The sequence below is a fragment of the Micropterus salmoides genome, unplaced genomic scaffold (genome assembly GCF_014851395.1).
Source record: "Micropterus salmoides isolate LMB-PRFRI ecotype aquatic unplaced genomic scaffold, ASM1485139v1 Ms_hic_scaffold_11, whole genome shotgun sequence".
Lineage (NCBI taxonomy): Eukaryota > Metazoa > Chordata > Actinopteri > Centrarchiformes > Centrarchidae > Micropterus > Micropterus salmoides.
The window spans coordinates 21836143-21857743 of NW_024040152.1; the positions used below are offsets into that span (position 1 = coordinate 21836143).

General features: G+C 39.2%; 1 protein-coding gene across 1 annotated transcript in view; it reads right to left on the reverse strand.

Annotated features, from left to right (window-relative positions):
* Positions 1–14846: 14846 nt before the first annotated feature.
* The window catches only part of sntb1 (syntrophin, basic 1), a 43206-nt gene continuing 36451 nt past the window's right edge, over positions 14847–21601 (reverse strand). The window contains 2 exon segments of the mRNA XM_038711873.1: positions 14847–16728; positions 19729–19958. Coding sequence (XP_038567801.1) covers positions 16636–16728; positions 19729–19958 — 323 coding nt within the window. The 3' untranslated portion in view covers positions 14847–16635.

Consider the following 21601-nt stretch of genomic DNA (forward strand, 5'->3'; position numbering starts at 1 on the left):
CATCCTGAAACATTCCTTTCTCTCACACAAACACCCCTTCCTCACCCCACATCTCTTTTGTCATCAGGTTCCCAGAGACTGGTACTTTGTACAGTATTTCCCTGTGTATGAGAGAAGGAGAAAATGAGTGGGGAGACACGGGGTCACTCCCTCACTGAAAGGGTAGGTTGTGAACAGTGGGAGTACATAGTTTCATGATTTGAGGCTACATATGTGTATAGGTTACGTGTGGGAGGTTGTATTTGCGAGTAACAGCTTGAAGTACAGCGCTTATTAAGTGGGAGGGTCACAGCAGCGACATCGCCTCACAAACATGCCTTCGTCTGTCTTCTAATGTTGTAATAGTGTGTCAGGCAGTCCCTCCTGTGCGTGTTTGCGTACAGTTTGTGTATGTCGCTCAGAAGGTTACTCTTCCTCTTCCTGTCTGTCAACCGATAATAACAGGGACCGAGTGAAGAGATGACCCAGTTTTTTTTTCTCTCTCAGTGCCTACAAAGTGTGCTTTTGTCTCACAGATTCATTATGAATGTTCTCACCCAGTCTTGCTTACAACTCAACGGAGACCAATTGTGTCTGAGTTATTGATCAGATAGAAAAGCAGCCCACTTTAGGTTTATATAGTATGTATGTAGACTTGTGTCTATAAACAAAAGTCCCTGCCTGGCACACTTACAGACTTTTGACAGCTTTGCTATGTGGCAATATTTTGTACACAAAAATTTATAAATGAAACAGAGGGTCCACAAGAATGAGAAAGTTGTAACTGCTGACCAAAGTTTTCTGAGAACTGCTTCAACAATACAATCGGCTAGATAAATCTGTCAGTGATGTGACAGTGAGATAAGGCTACTGTATAAAACCAGCTATTGCTAATGTTGCTGATGAGCGACACAAAATCCCAGGAAGACGTCTTGGTGATGGCTGCATAGTGGCTACAGTTAGTTGTTGCCAACTTTTGTGCAGTCAGTTAACTCTGTCTCTCTAACTTAGCATAAACTAGTTCACTCATTCATGACTCCCTATATTATAGACACACACTATTTTACGTAATAGTGAGCAGGGAATTGAGATTTCACTCTTATTATTCATAATTTTTGCGTCAACACTTACTGGTGTACTTTTCTCGTCTGTAAGATGCGCAGCATTGCATTGTGGGATTGTTAGCAGAAAGAAGTACATGCTACAAACATTACTTTTATTGTACCATTGTCATGGCATTAGTGGATGTGTTTACATGAAATTGGACACTCAAATAAAATGATAGACTTTTTGATGAAAAGATTGATACCACTCTCATGGCTCCTGGAGTCTGCTGAAATGACAACTGTGGCAAGCAGATTTATTAGCTTTATTAACTAAATCTGACTTTGTTCTGTGTTGAAAAGTCTTGTGCTAACTTTTCCTGGCAGATTATTAGCTGTAGCCACAGTACCTACCTAGCTAACAAAAAGCTGAATTTAATGTTTACAGCTAATTTGTATAAAACTGAAAAACCTGCTAATGGGTTTTGAATACGACCCTTTAGCAGGTCTAGCATACGTCTATGAAGACCCTTTGAATTTGATTATATTTGCCCACCTTCTAATCATAAAGAAACTGCAGGAGAAATCATGAAAAGGCAACGTTTCAGCAGTGATCTCCTACTCTACACAACTTTACTTATTTATTAGGCCCGAGGACCTTTCAAATCTAACTACTCTACACAAGTGTGTGACCGAAATTAGTAACTGGATGTCTAAAGATCATCTCCAATTACATCACAGTAAATCTGAAGTCCTGGTTTTCCCTTTTTATCTTTCCAGCAGTTGGAAATGATTATCCATGATTTTGTGTCATTCTGCTTAGACTATTCTAGAGCTCTTTATTCCTGCTTAAAGCCAAGACACTGTTGCATGGATACAGTTAGTCTGCAGCAAGATTAGTCAGTAAGATAAAGTCTTACATCACATCACCCTGATTCTCATGTCACTGCACTGGCTTCAAATTAAATTTAGGATCCAATTCAAGATCATCCTCCTCATCTATAAGGCGTAGAAAGGTCTTGTTCCAGAGTTTTTAAATGCACTGCTAAATCCTTATACCTCTGGTATGCCCCTTGGGTCCTCTGAGCAAGGCCTGCTAGTCATACCTCGTTCAAGACTAAGGTCAGCAAACTCTCGAGTGTTTTAAGTGTTTTTGTACATGAGTTATCATGTGCACTATTTTGACTTGGGATGCTTTGAGCTGTTTTAAAAAAATTGTGCGTTTAGAAAGGTGCTTTATAAATACAATTATAAATACAAAACTTACTGTTTTCAGTGAATCCCTGTGACAGCTGTGGATTCATTTGTTAGTCCCCAATACACCTCAGGTGTCTAAAAGTAGGTTAAAAGCATTTAAGATAGATGTATATTTCAAAATATTTTACTTATTATATGTAAAAACTACATAAATATTTGATCTTAATAAGAGAAGGAAGGTTAAAGATGAATGAACTATTGGGGAAGTCAAAGAATGGATAATGTTATTGTGTTGCTTGAGCATCCACTGATTGGCAACTGTTCTTGAAAAACAGCTAGATCTGCATGCGCAGCATTAATGAGATGGTCAGGTGGCAGAGCCAGGAGGGAGATGATGAATTGCAGCTAGAAACCAAAACACGGCATCACATTTGTCACAAAGCTTTGTGATGGTCAAAAGCACAACAGTAAACTTTAATAGTAGGCCTATTGAAGTCTTTTATAGAAAAAAAGATAAAGATAAATGAAATGCGCTTAGTAAAAAAAAATTGGAAAATGAAAGAGTTAAAATTAACAACACATTAAATTAAGTGAAATATTAATACTATAGTAAAAACACTTTTCATGTATTGTAACATCTGACTGGTGACGAAGAACGAAACGTTTTTTTCCTTACCAACTGATTCATGATTAAAGGAAAAGTAAACGTCTTTAGTAATATTTAATGATGTATTTAGCAGCTGTGGCTTGGGAGGTAGAGTGAGTTGTCCACTGATCACAGAGCGGTTCGATCCTCACCTCCTCCTGTCCACATGTCCCAAATTGCTCCTGTTGGTTGGCCAGCATAGAGTCTGCATTACCAACATGCTTCTCCAAAACTCACTCACTCCAACAAAGCATACATGTCTCAAAATAAGCTTGCTTGACATAACATTGGCATCAGTCCTCTTTCAGAAAGCGTACGTTGTCACTCATAACACACTGTTGTATATAAATTATGAACTTAAAGAATGAATCAGAAGTGCAGATTTTTTGCTTTAAAATAAAAGGTTGAAACAAAAACAAATTGCTGAAATTCCAGGGCTGCAAAAATAATTACAAAAATAATATAATAAATAATATACTAAATAAAATAATATACTCATACTGTACTGTGGTTTCAGTCTTCCCTCTCCCTGACACTCGTCCTTTTAGCTTAAGCTTCTTCTTTTGCGGTCCCCTTTTTGTCTGTTTGGTAACGAGAAGAGTGTAACAACAGGACCCTGGTTAGGATTTCAACTGAAATTGCAATCAGATGTCTTTTGGAAAATTATTGATTAATTTTATTGTAAATATTCTTCTAAGGTTTTCTAGATATTTCAATATGGTCACTGCAGAAATGCACTAAATTTTAATGTGTTTAACAGATTTAAAAACAGCGTGTTAGCATTTGAAAAATGTGCTGCAAATATACAGATGCTGGTCATATAATTAGAATATCAACCAAAAGCTGATTTATTTCAGTAATTCCATTCAAAAGTGAAACTTGCATAATGTATACATTCATTCCACACAGACTGATATATTTCAAGTGTTCATTCCTTTTAATTTTGATGATTATAACTGACAACTAATGAAAACCCCAAAATCAGTATCTCAGAAAATTTGAATATTGTGAAAAGGTTCAATATTGAAGACACCTGGTGCCACACTCTAATCAGCTAATTAACTCAAAACACCTGCACAGGCCTTTAAATGGTCTCTCAGTCTAGTTCTGTAGGCTACACAATCATGGGGAAGACTGCTGACTTGACAGCTGTCCAAAAGACGACCTTTGACACCTTGCACAAGGAGGGCAAGACACAAAAGGTCATTGCTAAAGAGGCTGGCTGTTCACAGAGCTCTGTGTCCAAGCACATTAATAGAGAGGTGAAGGGAAGGTAAAGATGTGGTAGAAAAAAGTGTACAAGCAATAGGGATAACCGCACCCTGGAGAGGATTGTGAAACAAAACCCATTCAAAAATGTGGGGGAGATTCACAAAGAGTGGACTGCAGCTGGAGTCAGTGCTTCAAGAACCACCACGCACAGACGTATGCAAGACATGGATTTCCGCTGTTGCATTCCTTGTGTCAAGCCAATCTTGAACAAGACAGTGTCAGAAGCATCTCACCTGGGCTAAAGACAAAAAGGACTGGACTGCTGCTGAGTGGTCCAAAGTTATGTTCTCTGAAGAAAGTAAATTTTGCATTTCCTTTGGAAATCAAGGTCCCAGAGTCTGGAGGAAGAGAGCAGAGGCACAGAATCCACATTGCTTAAAGTCCAGTGTACAGTTTCCACAGTCAGTGATGGTTTGGGGTGCCATGTCATCTGCTGGTGTTGGTCCACTGTGTTTTCTGAGGTCCAAGGTCAACGCAGCCGTCTACCAGGAAGTTTTAGAGTACTTCATGCTTCCTGCTGCTGACCAACTTTATGGAGATGCAGATTTCATTTTCCAACAGGACTTGGCACCTGCACACAGTGCCAAAGCTACTAATACCTGGTTTAAGGACTATGGTATCCCTGTTCTTAATTGGCCAGCAAACTGGCCTGACCTTAACCCTATAGAAAATCTATGGGATATTGTGAAGAGGAAGATGCGATATGCCAGACCCAGCAATGCAGAAGAGCTGAACTATCAGAGCAACCTGGGCTCTCATAACACCTGAGCAGTGCCACAGACTGATCGACTCCATGCCACGCCGCTTTGCTGCAGTAATTCAGACAAAAGGAGCCCCAACTAAGTATTGAGTGCTGTACATGCTCATACTTTCTATGTTCATACTTTTCAGTTGGCCAGTATTTCTAAAAATCCTTTTTTTGTATTGGTCTTCAGTAATATTCTAATTTTCGGAGATACTGAATTTGGGATTTTCATTAGTTGTCAGTTTTAATCATCACAATTAAATGAAAAACATTTGAAATATATCAGTCTGTGTGTAATGAATGAATATAATAACAAAGTTTCACTTTTTGAATGGAATTACTGAAATCAACTTTTTGATGAAATTCTAATTATATGACCAGCACCTGTATAGTGTTTTATTGGTGGTGGAGTAGACTGTGTGAAGAGTTTTGACAATGTGACTTCAGTTTAGACCAATGCATGTCAGCATTTGGGAAAAAAAACTGTAAATACGGAACCATCCTCAGTATTAACAACAATGTTGGATGTTTCAGTAATTCAGAGACAAGATGAAATGTTTTTACGAGAGGTGGTGGGAGAGAGTACAGTGTGTTCTTTGTGGATCCTGGAGGTGTCCAGAGTGGTGGCAGGAGATTCAGCAGGGAGGGATCTTAACATATAAATGCACACAGAGTTTGGATTAGTCCTGTTTTTGTCATGACTTCTGTAAAAAATCAGCTTACATTGTGGCTCAGTTTCTTTCATCTGTTGGAAGGAATGAGTGTTGTGAGAAAACAGTCGTACCTCATTTCACTGTCCAGATGTCTCTTCCAGGTGTATTCTGTTCATGGGGCTGCCTGCCAAACCATGAAAACACCTGATGGCAGGGTTTCACTTGTGCTGTTCAATCAATACACACAATTAATGACAGGCAGGACAGCTGAGGCTACCTGCCTCAGCTGTCCTGCATTTCCTATGTAAAAGTAATAAGAAGTGTTCTTATAGATTACATTCATAAAACTGATCATAAAACCATTCGATGGCGTTGATTCAGTGCAAGCATTATCTGCCACTTGTTTAAGAAGGATGAGTCAACACTCACCCGCCATCAACCTTGGTTGGCTCTATGGTCTCACCGGTCCTGATCTGGGCCTGGGCCTGATCTGGGCCTGGCTGGTGCTGGGTTTAGCTGCTGCAGACTCAGAAGATTTCATTGCTACCAAAAGAAAACTTAATGTTATCTTAATGGCCAGGATGTCCACCTTGTTACTACCGTAAAAAGCAATAATTCCAGAAGTCAAAACTCACCAGCACCTGTTCCACCAAAATCCCTGGCTTTGTGTAAGTGAACCGAAGAACTGATGCTGTTTTGAAGGCAAAGACTGGTCAAATCAAATATTGATTTGATTTAGATCTGTCTTCTGTTCACTCACTTTACATTTTGTTAATTGATGCAAATAATGTATGAACATGTCTATTTTCCATATACCAATATATTATATATACTTACTGGTATAAAACCACCTTTAGACAATAGACGTAAATGAAAGAGCTTAATGTCAATAACAAATGTATCAATTTGCATTTAGCCCTATATGCTAGTAGACTAATTACCAGTTGGACTGTCAAAGGAATTGTTCTGCCAATTTGAAGTAATTTAACGTTACCTGAAACACAAATCATGGCTGGAATGGCAGGAATAATGTTGTGTTTCCCATTTACAAAGCCAGGGCTGTGTACAAACACCAGATTTTTTTTTACTGATAGAACTGATAGCCAGCGGACCCTGAGGAGAAATTCCTTGAATTTGACAAAAATAGCTGTATTGGATTAGAATCACTTAACCCACCTTTAAGCCAAAGTTCAGCCCAGGTACTAGTAAGTGCTATCTACAGTGCTGGTTGAACTATCTAATTGTGAGAGACTTCAAGCATGTAGTATGCCCATATGCCCTGAAAGACTCACGACTTAAGCAACGGCAACTTAGAAAAAAAGCTTAAGTAAGAGAATTATGTTTGAACACCTGCACCGCTGGACAGCCCAGAGTGTTAGACATGACTTGCAAGTTGATTGAGAAATTTGAGCTATTGTGTCTGCAGCCCTGTGCCATGATAAAAGGATACCTCAGACAGAGTGTCATTGCAGCTACTATAAACGGCCTTATGAGATTCGTGGGGCATATCGCATTGAGAGAAATGTTTAGTGTACCTTGACTGAAGACTTTGAGGAAGTCTTTATGAGTTTGTTCAAAATGAGGAAGATGAAGTTATTTCAGACCAGTCTGTACAGTTCAAGGATTTGTGTGTGATGCTTGACTGGTAGAGTGAGGACCACCTGCCATGTGCATCAGGCACGCAAACTCTTGCTTCCTCGGAGGAGGCACCCACAAACTGAAGCACAACATCATAGCCAAGTGTTCTGCTATCTGAAACAAAGCATATAGGTATCCTGCACTAGTCTTTTTTGTGAAAATCAGATTAATGTTTTTACCATGCCAAACTGGAAGTTGAAATTCAGTGCAGCTGTGACATGGACTGGACGACATCTCAATTCATCCCAAGACTACTGAAATTTGACTAAATAAACATTGGCTGGGCAAAATCGAACAAATATCTTACCCTCAGTGGGTCTGGAGTGACTCCCCACCTTAGTCAATTTCAATTTCAATTCAATTTCAATTTCAATTTTATTTATATAGCGCCAAATCACAACAACAGTTATCTCACAGCACTTTTCATAAAAGAGCAGGTCTAGACCGTACTCTGTGATGATATTTACAGAAGCCCAACAGTTCCCACCAAGAGCAAGCACTAGGCGACAGAGGCAAGGAAAAACTTCCTTTTAAGAGGCAGAAACCTCGAGCAGAACCATGGCTCAGGGTGGGCGGCCATCTGCCTCGACCGGTTGGGGGTGAAGGAGAGAGAGAGGGAGAGAGAGAGAGAGAGAGAGAGAGAGAGAGAGAGAGAGAGAGCAGGAAATAGAGAGAAAAAGAGAGGGATGTAAGGAGAGAGAGGGGAGGGAGGCAGCCTACACAATATACACACAGAGGTACAGACAGTGAAGGTGATGTTGCTATAGACTAAATGAAAAATGGTATAGATATTTATAATAGTGTTAATGGTAACAATCGTAATGTTAATGATTATAATAACAATAATAACAATAAGACTAGCAACAATAGTCGTTGCAGCAGAGGGTGTCGAGCAGGAACACGGGGGCAGCGGGTGACCCGCAACCACAGATCCAGAATCCACAGCTCCAGAGCCAGAAAACCTGCAGGAAGTGATGGGAGAGAGGAGAGAGACGAGAAAGCACAAGACTACCAGAAAGGGGAGAACAACCTCCTTCAAACATGTTAGATGGTTGTAACGCACCACTGACCTCAGTGTTGGTGAGAGTTTTATCTATATTTCTTTCATATTTCTTATATAGTGACACTGAAATAAGGACCAACTCAACAGGAGAAGTATTTGTAAATACCAAGTACGTGTCCCTGTGTCCCAAACTGAGAGATGGCGCATGACTTTGCCAACTGTGTTGCACTTAACATTCACTACAGTGGGGAGAACAAGTTTGCAGGTTTTCCTACTTACAAAGCATGTAGAGGTCTGTAATTTTTATCATAGGTACACTTCAACTGTGAGAGACGGAATCTAAAACAAAAGTCCAGACACGTTGTATGATTTTTCATTTTTATTGCTAGTATCTGATCACCTACCAACCAGTAAGAATTCCGGCTCTCACAGACCTGTTAGTTCTTCTTTAAGAAGCCCTCCTGTTCTCCATTCATTACCTGTATTAACTGCACCTGTTTGAACTCGTTACCTATAAATAAAGTATAAAAAACACCTGTCCACACACTCAATCAAACAGATTCCAACCTTTCCACAATGGCCAAGACCAGAGAGCTGTGTAAGGCCATCAGGGATACAATTGTAGACCTGCACAAGGCTGGGCTGGGCTACAGGACAATAGGCAAGCAGCTTGGTGAGAAGGCAACAACAAGTTCAAGATGATGGTCAATCTCCCTTTATTTATTTAAATGTAAACATTTTTGACTTTGTTGCAAACTGCTTTGGCAAAATTGTTTAAATGAAGCATACATACCAATAAAGCACACTGAACTGAACTGACCAAATGGATGTAAGTTTAACTTTCTGTGTTTGGTTGTTTTGTGCTCACCAACTGTCTCTGCTGTGTTAGTGTTCCCAATTTCTTTCACATTTTCTTAGTATCAAGACTCATTTATATGTTGGAAGGACTAAAAGAAAGCGCGAGAGAGAAATTCTATCAAAACACCCATAATTTTTTAACATGCATCCAAACCCAGGAAACTTGTGTGGCTTCGCTTCCCTTCCACTAGGAGTACTGCTCTGTTGTTAAGGACAATCTACACCCAGGAACTGGATGATGATTCCCAACAAATTATTGTTAAATGTTAAATCCATGTTCAGTTAAAGTGGACTTAAGTTCTTTTGGCTTTCCCCTTCCTCTTGCTGCCCACTTTCATTTCACCCTGTTCACTCGCTCCTGTTACCTACATAATTTTGTGGAGTGGAGAGAAGTAGTACAGGCCACACACACACCAGCAATCCACAACCTGTGAGGACCTGCCACAGCAGAGGAATGCAACAAGAGACTGAGCCAGGTTCATTCAGAGCCCTGTTTTGCACACAAACGTACACACAAACAAAAAACTTCAGCGGAATATATTGGCATGTCACTGAGAGAAGTGTCCATTGTGTGCACATGAACACAACTCTGAACCTTTATTAGCCAAGACACACACACAGTTTGTGGCTGACTGCTAATTGAGTTGGCTCTTTTGCGGCCCCTCAAAATGAAAAGCTTACAGTCTCAGTCAAAATGGCCCTCTCTCACTGAAAGCAGGCAATTAGAGAACATGCACGTTTGTGTGGTTGTGTGTTAAAATTTCAACAGCAACAGTGTTGGTCCGTGTGTGTGTGTGCGCTTGTAAGTCTAAAGATTGGCACAAACACAATTTTCTCTGTCTCAGAGGGAAAGTTGACCTGGAGAGAGTTCTTTTGTGTTTTTCTGCCACATGATGCAACAATTGGTAACTGCAGACATTTAGTGTCCCACTGAGAGCTTGACTTGATCCAATAACCACCTGAACAGAAGGGAAATGGTGATAAACACAAAGAGGTGGGAAAATCTGCTGGTAAACAACGTCAAGAGTTATGGCTGTGTTTGAGGTCTAAACTCCTTACCCTCAATAACATGACCATGTCCATCCATCCATCGGATCACTTAGAAGCGCTGCCTAAAACTCAGTCACTCTTAAGCTCTTCGGCTAAAGACAAATGAGTCCTTTCTTCTGAGCTGGTCAATGAAACACAACTGTCACTAATTTAGAACAATTGTACACCATTTTTCATCTGAACTGGCCACACAATGAGGTAATGCCTGCTTTGGTTGCACTGCAGAGAATGTGTGAGAGTGTTTACAGCAGGGCTCAGTTAATTTCACTTCAGGAAGTGGAAGAGGGGAATGGTTTAATCTCCTACTAATAACAACATTTTAAAAGATAAATAAGAATCAGCATATTTAGCAAACAAATTGTAGATGTAATTTACATTTTAATATGATTGAAGTAAAATTGAAATTCTTCCAAGCTGCTGCTTGTTGATTTGCTGTTGATGAAAAATGAATAAATGAAGTGAAGACAAATAAAAACAAACTCACCATTTCACTTTTGTTAAATACATGATTTATGCGCACTGTTTGAGTTCAAAACTAAGCTTTATCATTGAGTGACAGTACAGTAGCAGCTGAAGGCATCAGAGTATTCTACATATCAAAGCAGCCTTTACTCAAAGAGCTCCTCTCCACTTGAGGTTATCAGTAAGTGCTGGATTCTTGACTGAACAAGTGTTACAATGCCTCCACTATATGTTAGTATCAACAAAACAGATGATATTTCTGCTAGAGAGTGGTAGGATTACAATGTGTAAATCATTGTTCACTGTGTGTGTGTGTATGTATAAATGGTCACTGAAAATGTGTAGGTGTGTTTGATATAAAGAAGAGAACAAACACAAAGCTCATAACCAAAAGGAAAGTAGACATAATGGAACTCACATTGTTGCTCCATGCTCATCCCTGTGTTCTCTAGCATTAATTTCTTTCAAAATTCAAACGTTTAAAAGTTTTCTTCTGAGTCATCTGAAGGCACGAGGAAAGACCTGGAAGCTAGCCATGTCAGAGACTTGACTTGATCTGCTATAACAGCCAAAAGAAAATAATGACCTGTGCTGGCAACCGCAGGACTAAAGCAGGATTAAAGACTCCTATGATGGCTACCTTGCGATAATGAAAGATAAATAATACTTGATGGGCTGATTATGACACCATTTGATTGAGTTTCAGTTTTAAAAATGAATATTAGAAGTACTCATGATGTTTGCTTAATGGGGAAGAACATGACGGCAGTTTGTCAGTTAAGGCTCTTCTGAGTTTCGAAAGACTTAGTTGTAAATCAGGCTTACAATCATGAAGAGTTCACTGCCATCCTGAATTAAAGGGGAAGGAAGTGAACAGCATCATTATGTCAGATCAGACCTTTAGAGACATAGTCCAACATTTTGGGAAATACATGTATTTGCAGTTGTGCCAAGAGTTAGACAAGAAGCTCAACACCACTCTCATTCATTTATTAAATATAAGTAGCTGGTTAGCTTAGCATAAACACTGGAAACAGGGAAACACAACCAGCACCTCTAAAGCTCATTAACTGACACATTACATTTCAACCAAAGTGTAATTAAAGCTACAAACAGTTTGAACGGGCCCTCGCACCAGGGCGTGCTGTGGCCACGAAGTTTATGCCGGAGTTTGCTTGCAGCTGTGAATTTTTATGCATAGGAGCTAAGGTGCCATTTTGCACCCAAATGTAAGACCCATATGAGACGTAAATATTAGCCACTTCTGACATGTGACAAACTCTGCCCACTAGCTCAATACTGATTAATCAAATGAGATATAATCAGGTCTTGACATTAACACCCGACAGCCTGCTAAATGCGGGTGGATTTCAGCTTTGGTGGGTAACAGTCACTCCCACTAGCCACTTTGGCTTGTTGAAAAATTGTAGTCTTGTCAAAATGCATCTGAAATATACAAATTGCAATGTGACACTATGACTCCCATGAGTACCACCTGCACATAGTGTTTGCTGATAGTCCAATAGTGAAGCTTATTGTTTTATCGCTGTAAACAAGAAGATGTTATGGAGAATAAACTGGCGGACTGGCTGTGATGGCCTGAGGGCTGTTTTGGCCTGCCGTTAATTATCAACTTAACCAGCGGAAGCGACGACAAAGCAGTTAACAGGTAAAAAGTGACATATTCTTTTCTTCCATTTCTCTTGTTGAACAAAAGTTACTGTAATGTTGCTTTTAGACGCATCAAAACTGCATGGGGGGAATTACTGAGGCCAGATCATATTTAATGTGGCTACTGTCAATTTGTATGGATGCACACATGTATGATTGCTTTTATTTTTATTATATTTTCCTGTGTGTATATCTGTGGGTATATGCTCATGTTTAGCCTAGCCATTTAGGCAACATCTACATATTTATTTAATTTATTGCAGCAAATAAATGCAGAAAGTGTTATCAAATATAATAAATATCAGGAAATAATTTAGTTTAGGCTCTGCCTTGGTGCCTAGACCTGCCAACAAATGCATAATGTTAGAAGAAAAGTTATAAGAAGCCCACATTTCCTTAGACCTGTAGACCACTACAGACCGGAAGACAAGTACTGACCTGTAGACCAGTTGAGGGTGTCACTTTGGACTTAAGGGCTCAGATTAGCGACTGTCTTGAGATCTGCTATTGCTCAAAAACAAGCTCAGAAGATTTTTACCACTATTTTGAAGAAATGTGAAATATGAAATATGAAATATATGAGTGGGGGTCTGCTCCAATTTAGGGTGGAAATGTCTTCATTTATAACAAGAGGGAAAAAATTCAGCTGGCAGTTGACAAATCATTAATAGAAAAATATAACAGAATATAATGCAGGAATCAGCAGCCTGTTACTTTTTTTGGACGATGTACTTTGTTTCTTCTATATTTAAATTGCTTTTCATGTTTTATTATTATGCAAATAAACCTTTCTCAAAGTATTTAAATTTATTAATTAACATTTCTTGGAGCAAGCTATTTTTCTATACATTTTTAACAAATTCTTTCAAAAAGTCATGGGGACAAAATCAGCCATTTCAAAATGTGGTGGGGACACGTCCCCAGTGTAAATGACACCTATGAGACCTAAAGACCACTACTGACCTCAGAATCAGCTGCCCTGCCAATCTCCTGCTTCTCTCTCTCCTAAAATATTTTCATTATCCATCTGGTCAATGAACTGAAGGATATACCGGTACAATACCATTAACAGGGACACTATGACAATTAGTTTTCACTGAAAACAACATTATAAGGGGATTTTTACTGTTTTGAAATAGGCTAATAGAGATAGGTAATATTAATGGCGCTCCCACTAACACTAGTGTTTTCCATAGCCAACTAAAATATCCCCTTTCCTTTACCTCAAGTAAACGTAGCTTAAGTTTAGCAAGTAACACTCATTAACAACAACTAACAGTTTCACTCTGTATCACTATGCTGAATCAATCTTCCTTGACCATGTCTGTGTGTGTGTGTGTGTGTGTGTGTGTGTGTGTGTGTGTGTGTGTGTGTGTGTGTGTGTGTGTGTGTGTGAGTGAAGTAAGGCTAGTAAGTAACCCTGCAGGGTCCTAGAGCCTGACTACACTAGGGATTTAAATTGTGAAGCAGAGGAAACAACCAGAACGATTATTTTAAGCCAATAAATACAAATTACATTTGTATTATTCTATAGTATTTATCAATATTCTTGCTTTTCTTTGTTGAGTACATGTCTGCACTGTAAAACAAAATCTAAATGTAATAATTATTTTTCTTATTATTATTTGGTGGGGCTTAGGACCATGTTAGGGTTGCTTCAGCCCCCCTAAAATAGGCCTAACGATGTCCATGCATCCAGACTTTCATCAAATGAGAATATAAAGTTCACTTTGTCACAGGGCAGCCACAGTCCCTTAGACCTTTAGACTGTCATTCTCCTGCCTGCTTTTAACCTGATGAGATAATCTCTGTCATCACACGAGACTGGTCGCATGCACACACACATCAACACAGCGTTTATTCAGTGCGTGAGTGTGCGTGGCCGACCAGTGTGGAGAAAAAATGCACAGGAGAAGGAGAAAAGTGCCGTTAAATGCTGTAAAATTACAGAGATCTTCCTGATTAAGGGACATGGTGGTGGTTAAAAAAGAAAACGACTACAGGCAGGGCTGCACTTATATCACATCATATCATCATATCACAGCTACCTTTCCAGAGTTGATTCTATATTTCAATAAAAGTGTGACCGTGGATAAGACGTCTGCCTTTGGTGTGAGAGACCCAGGTTCAATCCCCCACTTGTGAGCCATCCACCAATGTTTCCCTGAGCAAGACACTTAACCCCTCGTTGCTCCAGAGGCGTGTGACCTCTGACATTTATAGCAATTGTAAGTCGCTTTGGATAAAAGCGTCAGCTAAATGAATATATGTAAATGTGGGAAAGCAGGAGATGTGTTTGTATGGGAATAATCTGGAAAATAAAGACCTGTATACTCGTTTCAGGTGGACATACCAGAGATTCATGTTGATAAACATAAATCCAGTTAGAGTTCTGAGGAAATGCAGATGAAAAACAAACAATCAAAAAGTGCACAAAAGTGATATAGGCCTACATCAAATTGTAATCTTGTTGCCTTGATTGTAATTCTTTGCTCTTGTTTCTAATGCAGATCATGTTTCTACTCTCTCTTACAGTATTTACTGCTGTTATAATTAAATAGCATTTAAACAATGTTTCTGATTAAATTTTTTTTAGTTTAGTTTTTATCTTTTCAATTAATCTTTTACACCCGTGCAGCACTTTTATTATATACAATAAAAAGCTACTCTTTTAATGTGTTTATCTTAATAGACTACATGTTTTCAAAAAAAGAGCACAACCTTATCAGAGCTAATGATATTTGTAAAATTTAGCACACCATAGTCAACTTTAATCATATAAAAGGTAATTTCCCAACAACAAAAATGTGGCTTGTGACGATAGTGTGTGGCTAGTGTCTTTGGAAAACCGCTAGCCACATTGGCTAGTGAGCAAAAACGTTAATGTTAAGCCCTGGATATGATGAGTTAGTTAGTGAGCTTTAGAGGTGCTAGTAGGTGGATTTTGTTACCTTTTGGCATACCCGACCTAGCTGTTTTATTTCATTCAGTGAACCTGTAACCACGTGACTGTAACCCTCGGATCAGGCGCATTATATCAAAACACCTGTGGGTGCGACATCACCCACTGCCCACTATATGAACGTCGCACACCTACACACTCTCCCCCTTTCTATCGACTGGGAAGGGATCCATGGGACAAACCTTCACCGCCGAGTGACAATGAATGGTTACAGTTTCACTTTCATTCACAAAACCGTGTTTACATACGTAAACATTTGTTTCCCTCTGTTATCATTAAGCAAAGCTAAGCTAACTGGCTACTGGCTGCAGCCTCAGACAGTGAGAAAGTGTATTTCCAGAAAATATCAAACTATTGCTTTAAATGATCAGCTCAAAACGTGTTTACCAGCTTATTCTGACTGGGGGTCTGTGCTATTAGGGATAAATTAATCATATGCATCTTTATCTTTATCATAAACTTCCATACATATGTAATACTAGTATTTCTGCGGAAATTGTGAAGATGCTTCTATCAGACACATAACAGTAAATGCCACCTGGATTCCCAGTGTCCTGAACAAAATGCCATAGCAAACTATTATACTCATGTTTTTCACAAGTTCATGAACAGAACATGGATTTTAAATGTGGAAAAAAATCTGAATGCTAGAGTAAATTATAATTAATGTTAATTGTTGTTTTTGTTCATTTGAAGAAATGACTTCAAATGACGTGTCAAACACTGAAATACTCTGACCACCAGATGGTCACCATATGCAACCTGTTAAAAGAATACTGTGACATTTTGAATTTGAGTCAGCTGTCACATTGTGGGAGATTGTGCCCCCCAGTTTCAATGATGAATGCTGACACCGCTAACAAGACATTTCAGGGAACACTAACAAAGACAAATGCATAAAGTTTTTCCACAGTGTGTCAAGTGATTGGTGAAGAAAAATGACAGAGTGAAATTCAGAATGTCCTTTCAGAGCTAATGGTGAATAAATTATATAATTGGTAAATGGAAGGCAGTTTGCCATTACATTTTGATTGAATTAAAAGTGAATTAATCTCAACCGCTCTGCACATGTCCAGTCCTTCCCATCCTGGACGTGACAGTAATGCCCAATCTGCTACTTTAAATGTGTCCCTCCGTCTGTATACATCATCCTTCTGCTTCTAGTCCATTCCACGTTTTCTTCTGTGGTTCTTCAGCCAACACTTCAGTCCATGCAGCCCTTAAAAGGCTGGTCTGTGCATTTCACTAAAAGCAAAACCAATCTGGATCGGTTTCTCCAGTGTTTCTTTAACTTGCAATTGGAGACCCAAAGAACATACATTTTTAGTGATAGGCTACATTCACTCAGCTTGGGTCCCCGACTGAAGGAGTTGGATGTGGTGTACTGCAAGCATGCTGCAGAGAGGTGAAGAAACAAGGTGGATTTCAAAGGAGATGAAATGTCCCTTTAGAGAGGTCAGGCCACCAGACCCAGGCGGGCAATCTTAGCAGAGAGGAAGGAGTGGAGGATGAAAACAATCGTCTTTGGACATGAATGGAGGTCCAATTGCTGGAGGAGGAAGGGAAAACAGCAGAATGAAAAACTAGAACAACACAATAATGTAAAACTTGACAGCGGTAAAGAGGAGAGAATATGCTTAAAAGATGTGAGAATTCATTAAAGTAGAAGGAATGACAGAGAGAGGAAGAGGCAGGGGAGCAAAAGAAAATGAGTTTGTAAAGCACATTAAACCAAAAAAATATATTCAAAACTAACTACACAGTCAACACAGTTCCCCATGAGGCAGGGATTAAACAGACCTAGCTGGAGCTAAGCACTGTACACACACAAACATCACATCACTGTGAACAAAGACCTGTTCATAGCCTGAATCAACAGAGGGTGATTTCACTGGCACTATGACTCACATCCTGTTCCTTAGGCCTATAGGGAGATTTAACCTATAAATTCACACTTTAACTACTGTTTAGTTGGTCAAATTTAACACTGAGGAAGTTTTAGAGGATACCTCATCTCCAGCAAATCCAGTCCAGTGAAATATGAGTAGACCTGCATATTACTGGGCCACATAAAATCTTGTGTATCCAAGAAGTCAGATTTTCAGAAGCTGGGATAAATGAAGTGAGCTTTTTAGTCATGCTAATATCGTGGCAATGTCGGTCCACCACTTTGGTCCAGCCTGAAATATTTCAACTACTGGATAGACAGCCATGAAATCTGGCACAGATAGCCACAGTGGCCAAAGGATGAATCCTAATAACTTTGGTGATTCCCTGACTTGATCTCGCCATCAGCAGGTTGGCATTTGTAGTTCAGCTAATAGTTGTCGAGTGAAATGTCTCAACTACTGGGTGGATTGTCATGAAATTTTGTACTGGTAATCATGACCACTTAGGATGAACTGTAATGACTCAACTCAACTTTTCATCCAGTGCTATCATCACATCAAAATTTCAATATGTCATATGTTAGTTTATGACCAAATACGTGCAAAGATATGACATTCACGACAGCATCAGTTGCACTTCGTGTTCAGTAGATATTTGATGAAGTTGATCGACTGGCATGATTTGTGCAATTTTTGGATTGTTTTATTGGAATTACTGGTGGAATTACTAGTCGCTTTGAATGCAAGCATTACTAAATAGTGCTAACTGCCAAATATTAGCATGCTACTGTAACATGCTAAACAAAGAAAACACTGTGACTGCTATAGATCAGTATGTTAGCATTGCAAGTGAACATTTTAGCATGCAGACTCAAGCATTTTCTTAGCATTAAAACAACCACTGTGCCTCACGGAGATGCTAGCATCGCTGTAGACTCCTAATCTTGTTCTTTTCTTTACCTGCTGATCAAGCAGTGTGTATATCAATTCTGTTCTTCAAGCCACAATCATTGGTTTGGCTTGGTCTAAACTCCATAATACACTGGGAGATAAACTGTCAATTGCTGTGACAAAATTAGGCATACATAGTCCCTGCCAACTAATGACAGCATAGTCAACACTTTGAAAAAAGGCCCAGCTGATTCCCCTTTCAAATGTTGAGCTAATGAGCCATCAGCCACATCCGTAAATGCCTTGGGATTTTTATAAAGCCTTGTCTATGGCTGTGTTGGGATTTAGAAATGCTACAGACACCAAAGTCTGTTCAGCTAAGGTAGCCAACAGAGGGTTTTGAATCAAAGCTCTGAAGTGTTTGCTTATTTGCCTTCAGCATAATCTAAGGAGTCAAACATGAGTGTATCTGACAGAAATCTTATATGGAGCTGTACACTATGTGGACTGTTACACAGACAGTTCAAGGCGTGGATATAAAATGTCACAGTTTCCAATTTCTGAATCCAATAAGCCTAGAGAGTAAATATTTTAGTTTTCACTGTCACTTCATTTCCAATATAGAGTAAATCACAGTGCTATGATGTATGCTGTACAGATGATGAAACATCAATTTTGTTTTTCTGGGTGAAAACAGTTTGCATAAGTGCCAAAAGAAGGTAATAAAAGATCTATCAGAGCTCATCCTCCTGACCCAAGCACTGATATTCATATCAGTATTGTCAAATTGTCAAATATCCAAGTGCCTAAAAACTAAAACTTTTGAAAACAGAGGTGAAGAACATATCAGGTAGTGAGGGTGATAGTGTTTGTCCTTTTAGTTGTATACATCAACTGGTCCTGATTATTTTGAGGGTTGCCCCTGAAACACGAGCCACTTGGACCTCCGTATAGTGAACTGTTGAGTGGTGTAACAGATTGAAACTCTTACAGTAAGTGACAGGCTATTTTTACAGAAAACACCACACACGAATGCTCTTACCTGGCAAGACCTACTTACGTGTAAGTTAATTTTATTTCAGGAGTTGTTTTCTGATGAAGTGCTGTAATTTACTTTCTGCTGTACCACTTTCACTCTGCCTGTCTCTCATATACTTGTACTCCCGTGTGTCTTTTGCTTCATTTCCCAGAAGGCCTCTTAAAAGCCCCTGAGAGTGAGTATGAACTTGTTTTATTAAATTTGAGTTGTATATCACCACAGCAAATAAGCTTGATGTGTCATTACCCCCCATCAGTATGAAGTAAAGCAATTTGATAAATTAATTGATTGATTAATCAAACATGTCTATTTACAACTATTTTACAATAGTTTACGGTTAGGCTATGTGCGTTGATTTCCAATTAATTTAAACAAATTATGTGTTCAGATTTGTTCGAACATGATTTAAAATAAAGTAATAGTCCTGTTCCACATTACAACATTGCATTCTGGTCTAATCAAGCTACCACTGAGGTAAAAATTGGCATAACAGCCTCTTCTATGAGGGTTTTCTATTATAGAAAATCATCTTGTTTAACGGTGAGTTTAAAAAGTACTCACATCCATATTTCATACAAGCATGTTGTAGTTTAATCAAAACTATCTCAGTATGATTTCAAATCACAAATCACTTCTAGTTGTTTTTAATAGTGTTACAATGCTGAGGTAGATTTTTCAGTGGAACACCTTGTGTGTCAAAACATAACACTTTAAAAGTGAAAACACTCACAATCTCCCCCTCCTTCCCTCCAAAGTCAAGGAAGAGCATTCGAACGCCATCATCTGAGGACATCTTTAGCTTTTCGTATGGGTAGGAGAGGAGCACCCGGGGCCTGCTAGGTGTGTGAGCTCCCCTCTTGTCCCCATTCTCCCCGTCTCCCACTTTGGGGTCAGCCAGCACAGAGAAGCCATGTTCGTAGTGAATCACCAGCCGGCACTCCTGACCCCGGTATAGACAACCTGGAAGATAAATAGATAGAACATTCAAATTTTTTGATTGATGCTCATGAGCAAACGCTCTTGCTTTTCATTTTCCCTTTATTAATAACTTTTGGATGACAGAACTAAGAGTTAAAGTACAAGTCAAGATTTGAATCATTATCCTGGTACATGTTTTATAGAATAAGTAATGACAATGAGAGGTAAATGTAAGACTCTAAATCACAAACATTTATGTAGTAGTACATCAAATGCATACTGTGGACTTCAAAAATGTATTTCATCCCTGCCCTTGGAAAACTTTCTCTCCTCCTTGACTCAAGTGCCAAATGTAGGCTTGTTTTGAAAGAACAGGACAATTCAGTATGGTTATGTTACTAGGTTGGATGTTTGTACAAAGGTCTTTCATTTTCTGTGTTATAAATACAAAAAGAATGAATGACATTGATGCAGTTTGTTTTGGAACAGCATTTAGTAAAACAAGTAATATACTTTATCAAATCATATTAAACTGACATTTCCACTCAAAGCCAATAAGTACATTTTGAAAAATAAAGATTTTTTCCACAGCCCTCTTACGAGTATACTATCCTAGTGCTTTCAATTAAATCTGCTTATTGTGGTTTGATGATAGAAAGTACTCAAAACATCACAATTACCACTTTAGTGATGACATTTCTTGGCTATATTTCCCCACTCTACCACATTTCTGTAACAGACTACTCTTTTCACGTGGAGAACAACCCGCTGAAAGCCCGCTGTAATTCATCTGTTCTCCAACATTTCTAATCGCTTTCTTTCCCGCTCTCTCTGTTCTCTCTCTTCACAGCGTGTGTCTGGCTGAAAGCAGAGCATACTATCTTTAACTGCTCTGCCAATTTACACATCACTTTCCTCTGCTTTAATGACAAACCTGTCTGGTCTCCACAAAGTGTGATGTAGCTGCATATAGTTTTATTTTTCAGTGCCTTGACAGCAGCCCCCCGGCACATGAAAGCTGCATGCAGAAAACTTCATTTACAGCACAAGCTCCTCTCTCTTGATGAAACCTGATCTACAGAGCAGCCTGTTTGTGTGACAAAGACACAGTGAGCGAGAAAAGATCTTTCCATTGTTTGCCGACAGCCTGAGCAGGATGTATGTGATTGGCATGTACACAGAGGGGAGTGTGTGTTTGCATGTGTGTACATGTGAGAGTGTAATGCCTCTATGCTGGTGAGGATAATCATCTGTTTCCTATCTTGCAGGTATGTGAAAGAGACATAGAGATGCATATATGACTTTCTTTCTTCTTTCTCTGTAGCCTAAAGAATACCTATGCATGTGTGTTTACATACTGTGTTTGTATGTGTGTGTCACTACTCTCTGTGGCCTGTTTCAGTCTCTTTTGACACAACTGTCAATAGGCTGATTCTCTGATTGCTATACCGTATTGTCAGTCCAACCACGCTAATCCCCCTATACACACCTAAATCCCTTCCTTGTTCAGCTCTTTATCTAAAGGCGACTATGAAACCAAGGTTGGCAAATGTGTACACACACATACACACGCACGCACACACACCCACCTGAGTTTGGTCAATACACAGTTCGCAAATAAAGCACAGAGTAGCAGCAGGATGGGTTGTACTGCACAACAATGTAATCAAGTCAAAGACTGCATG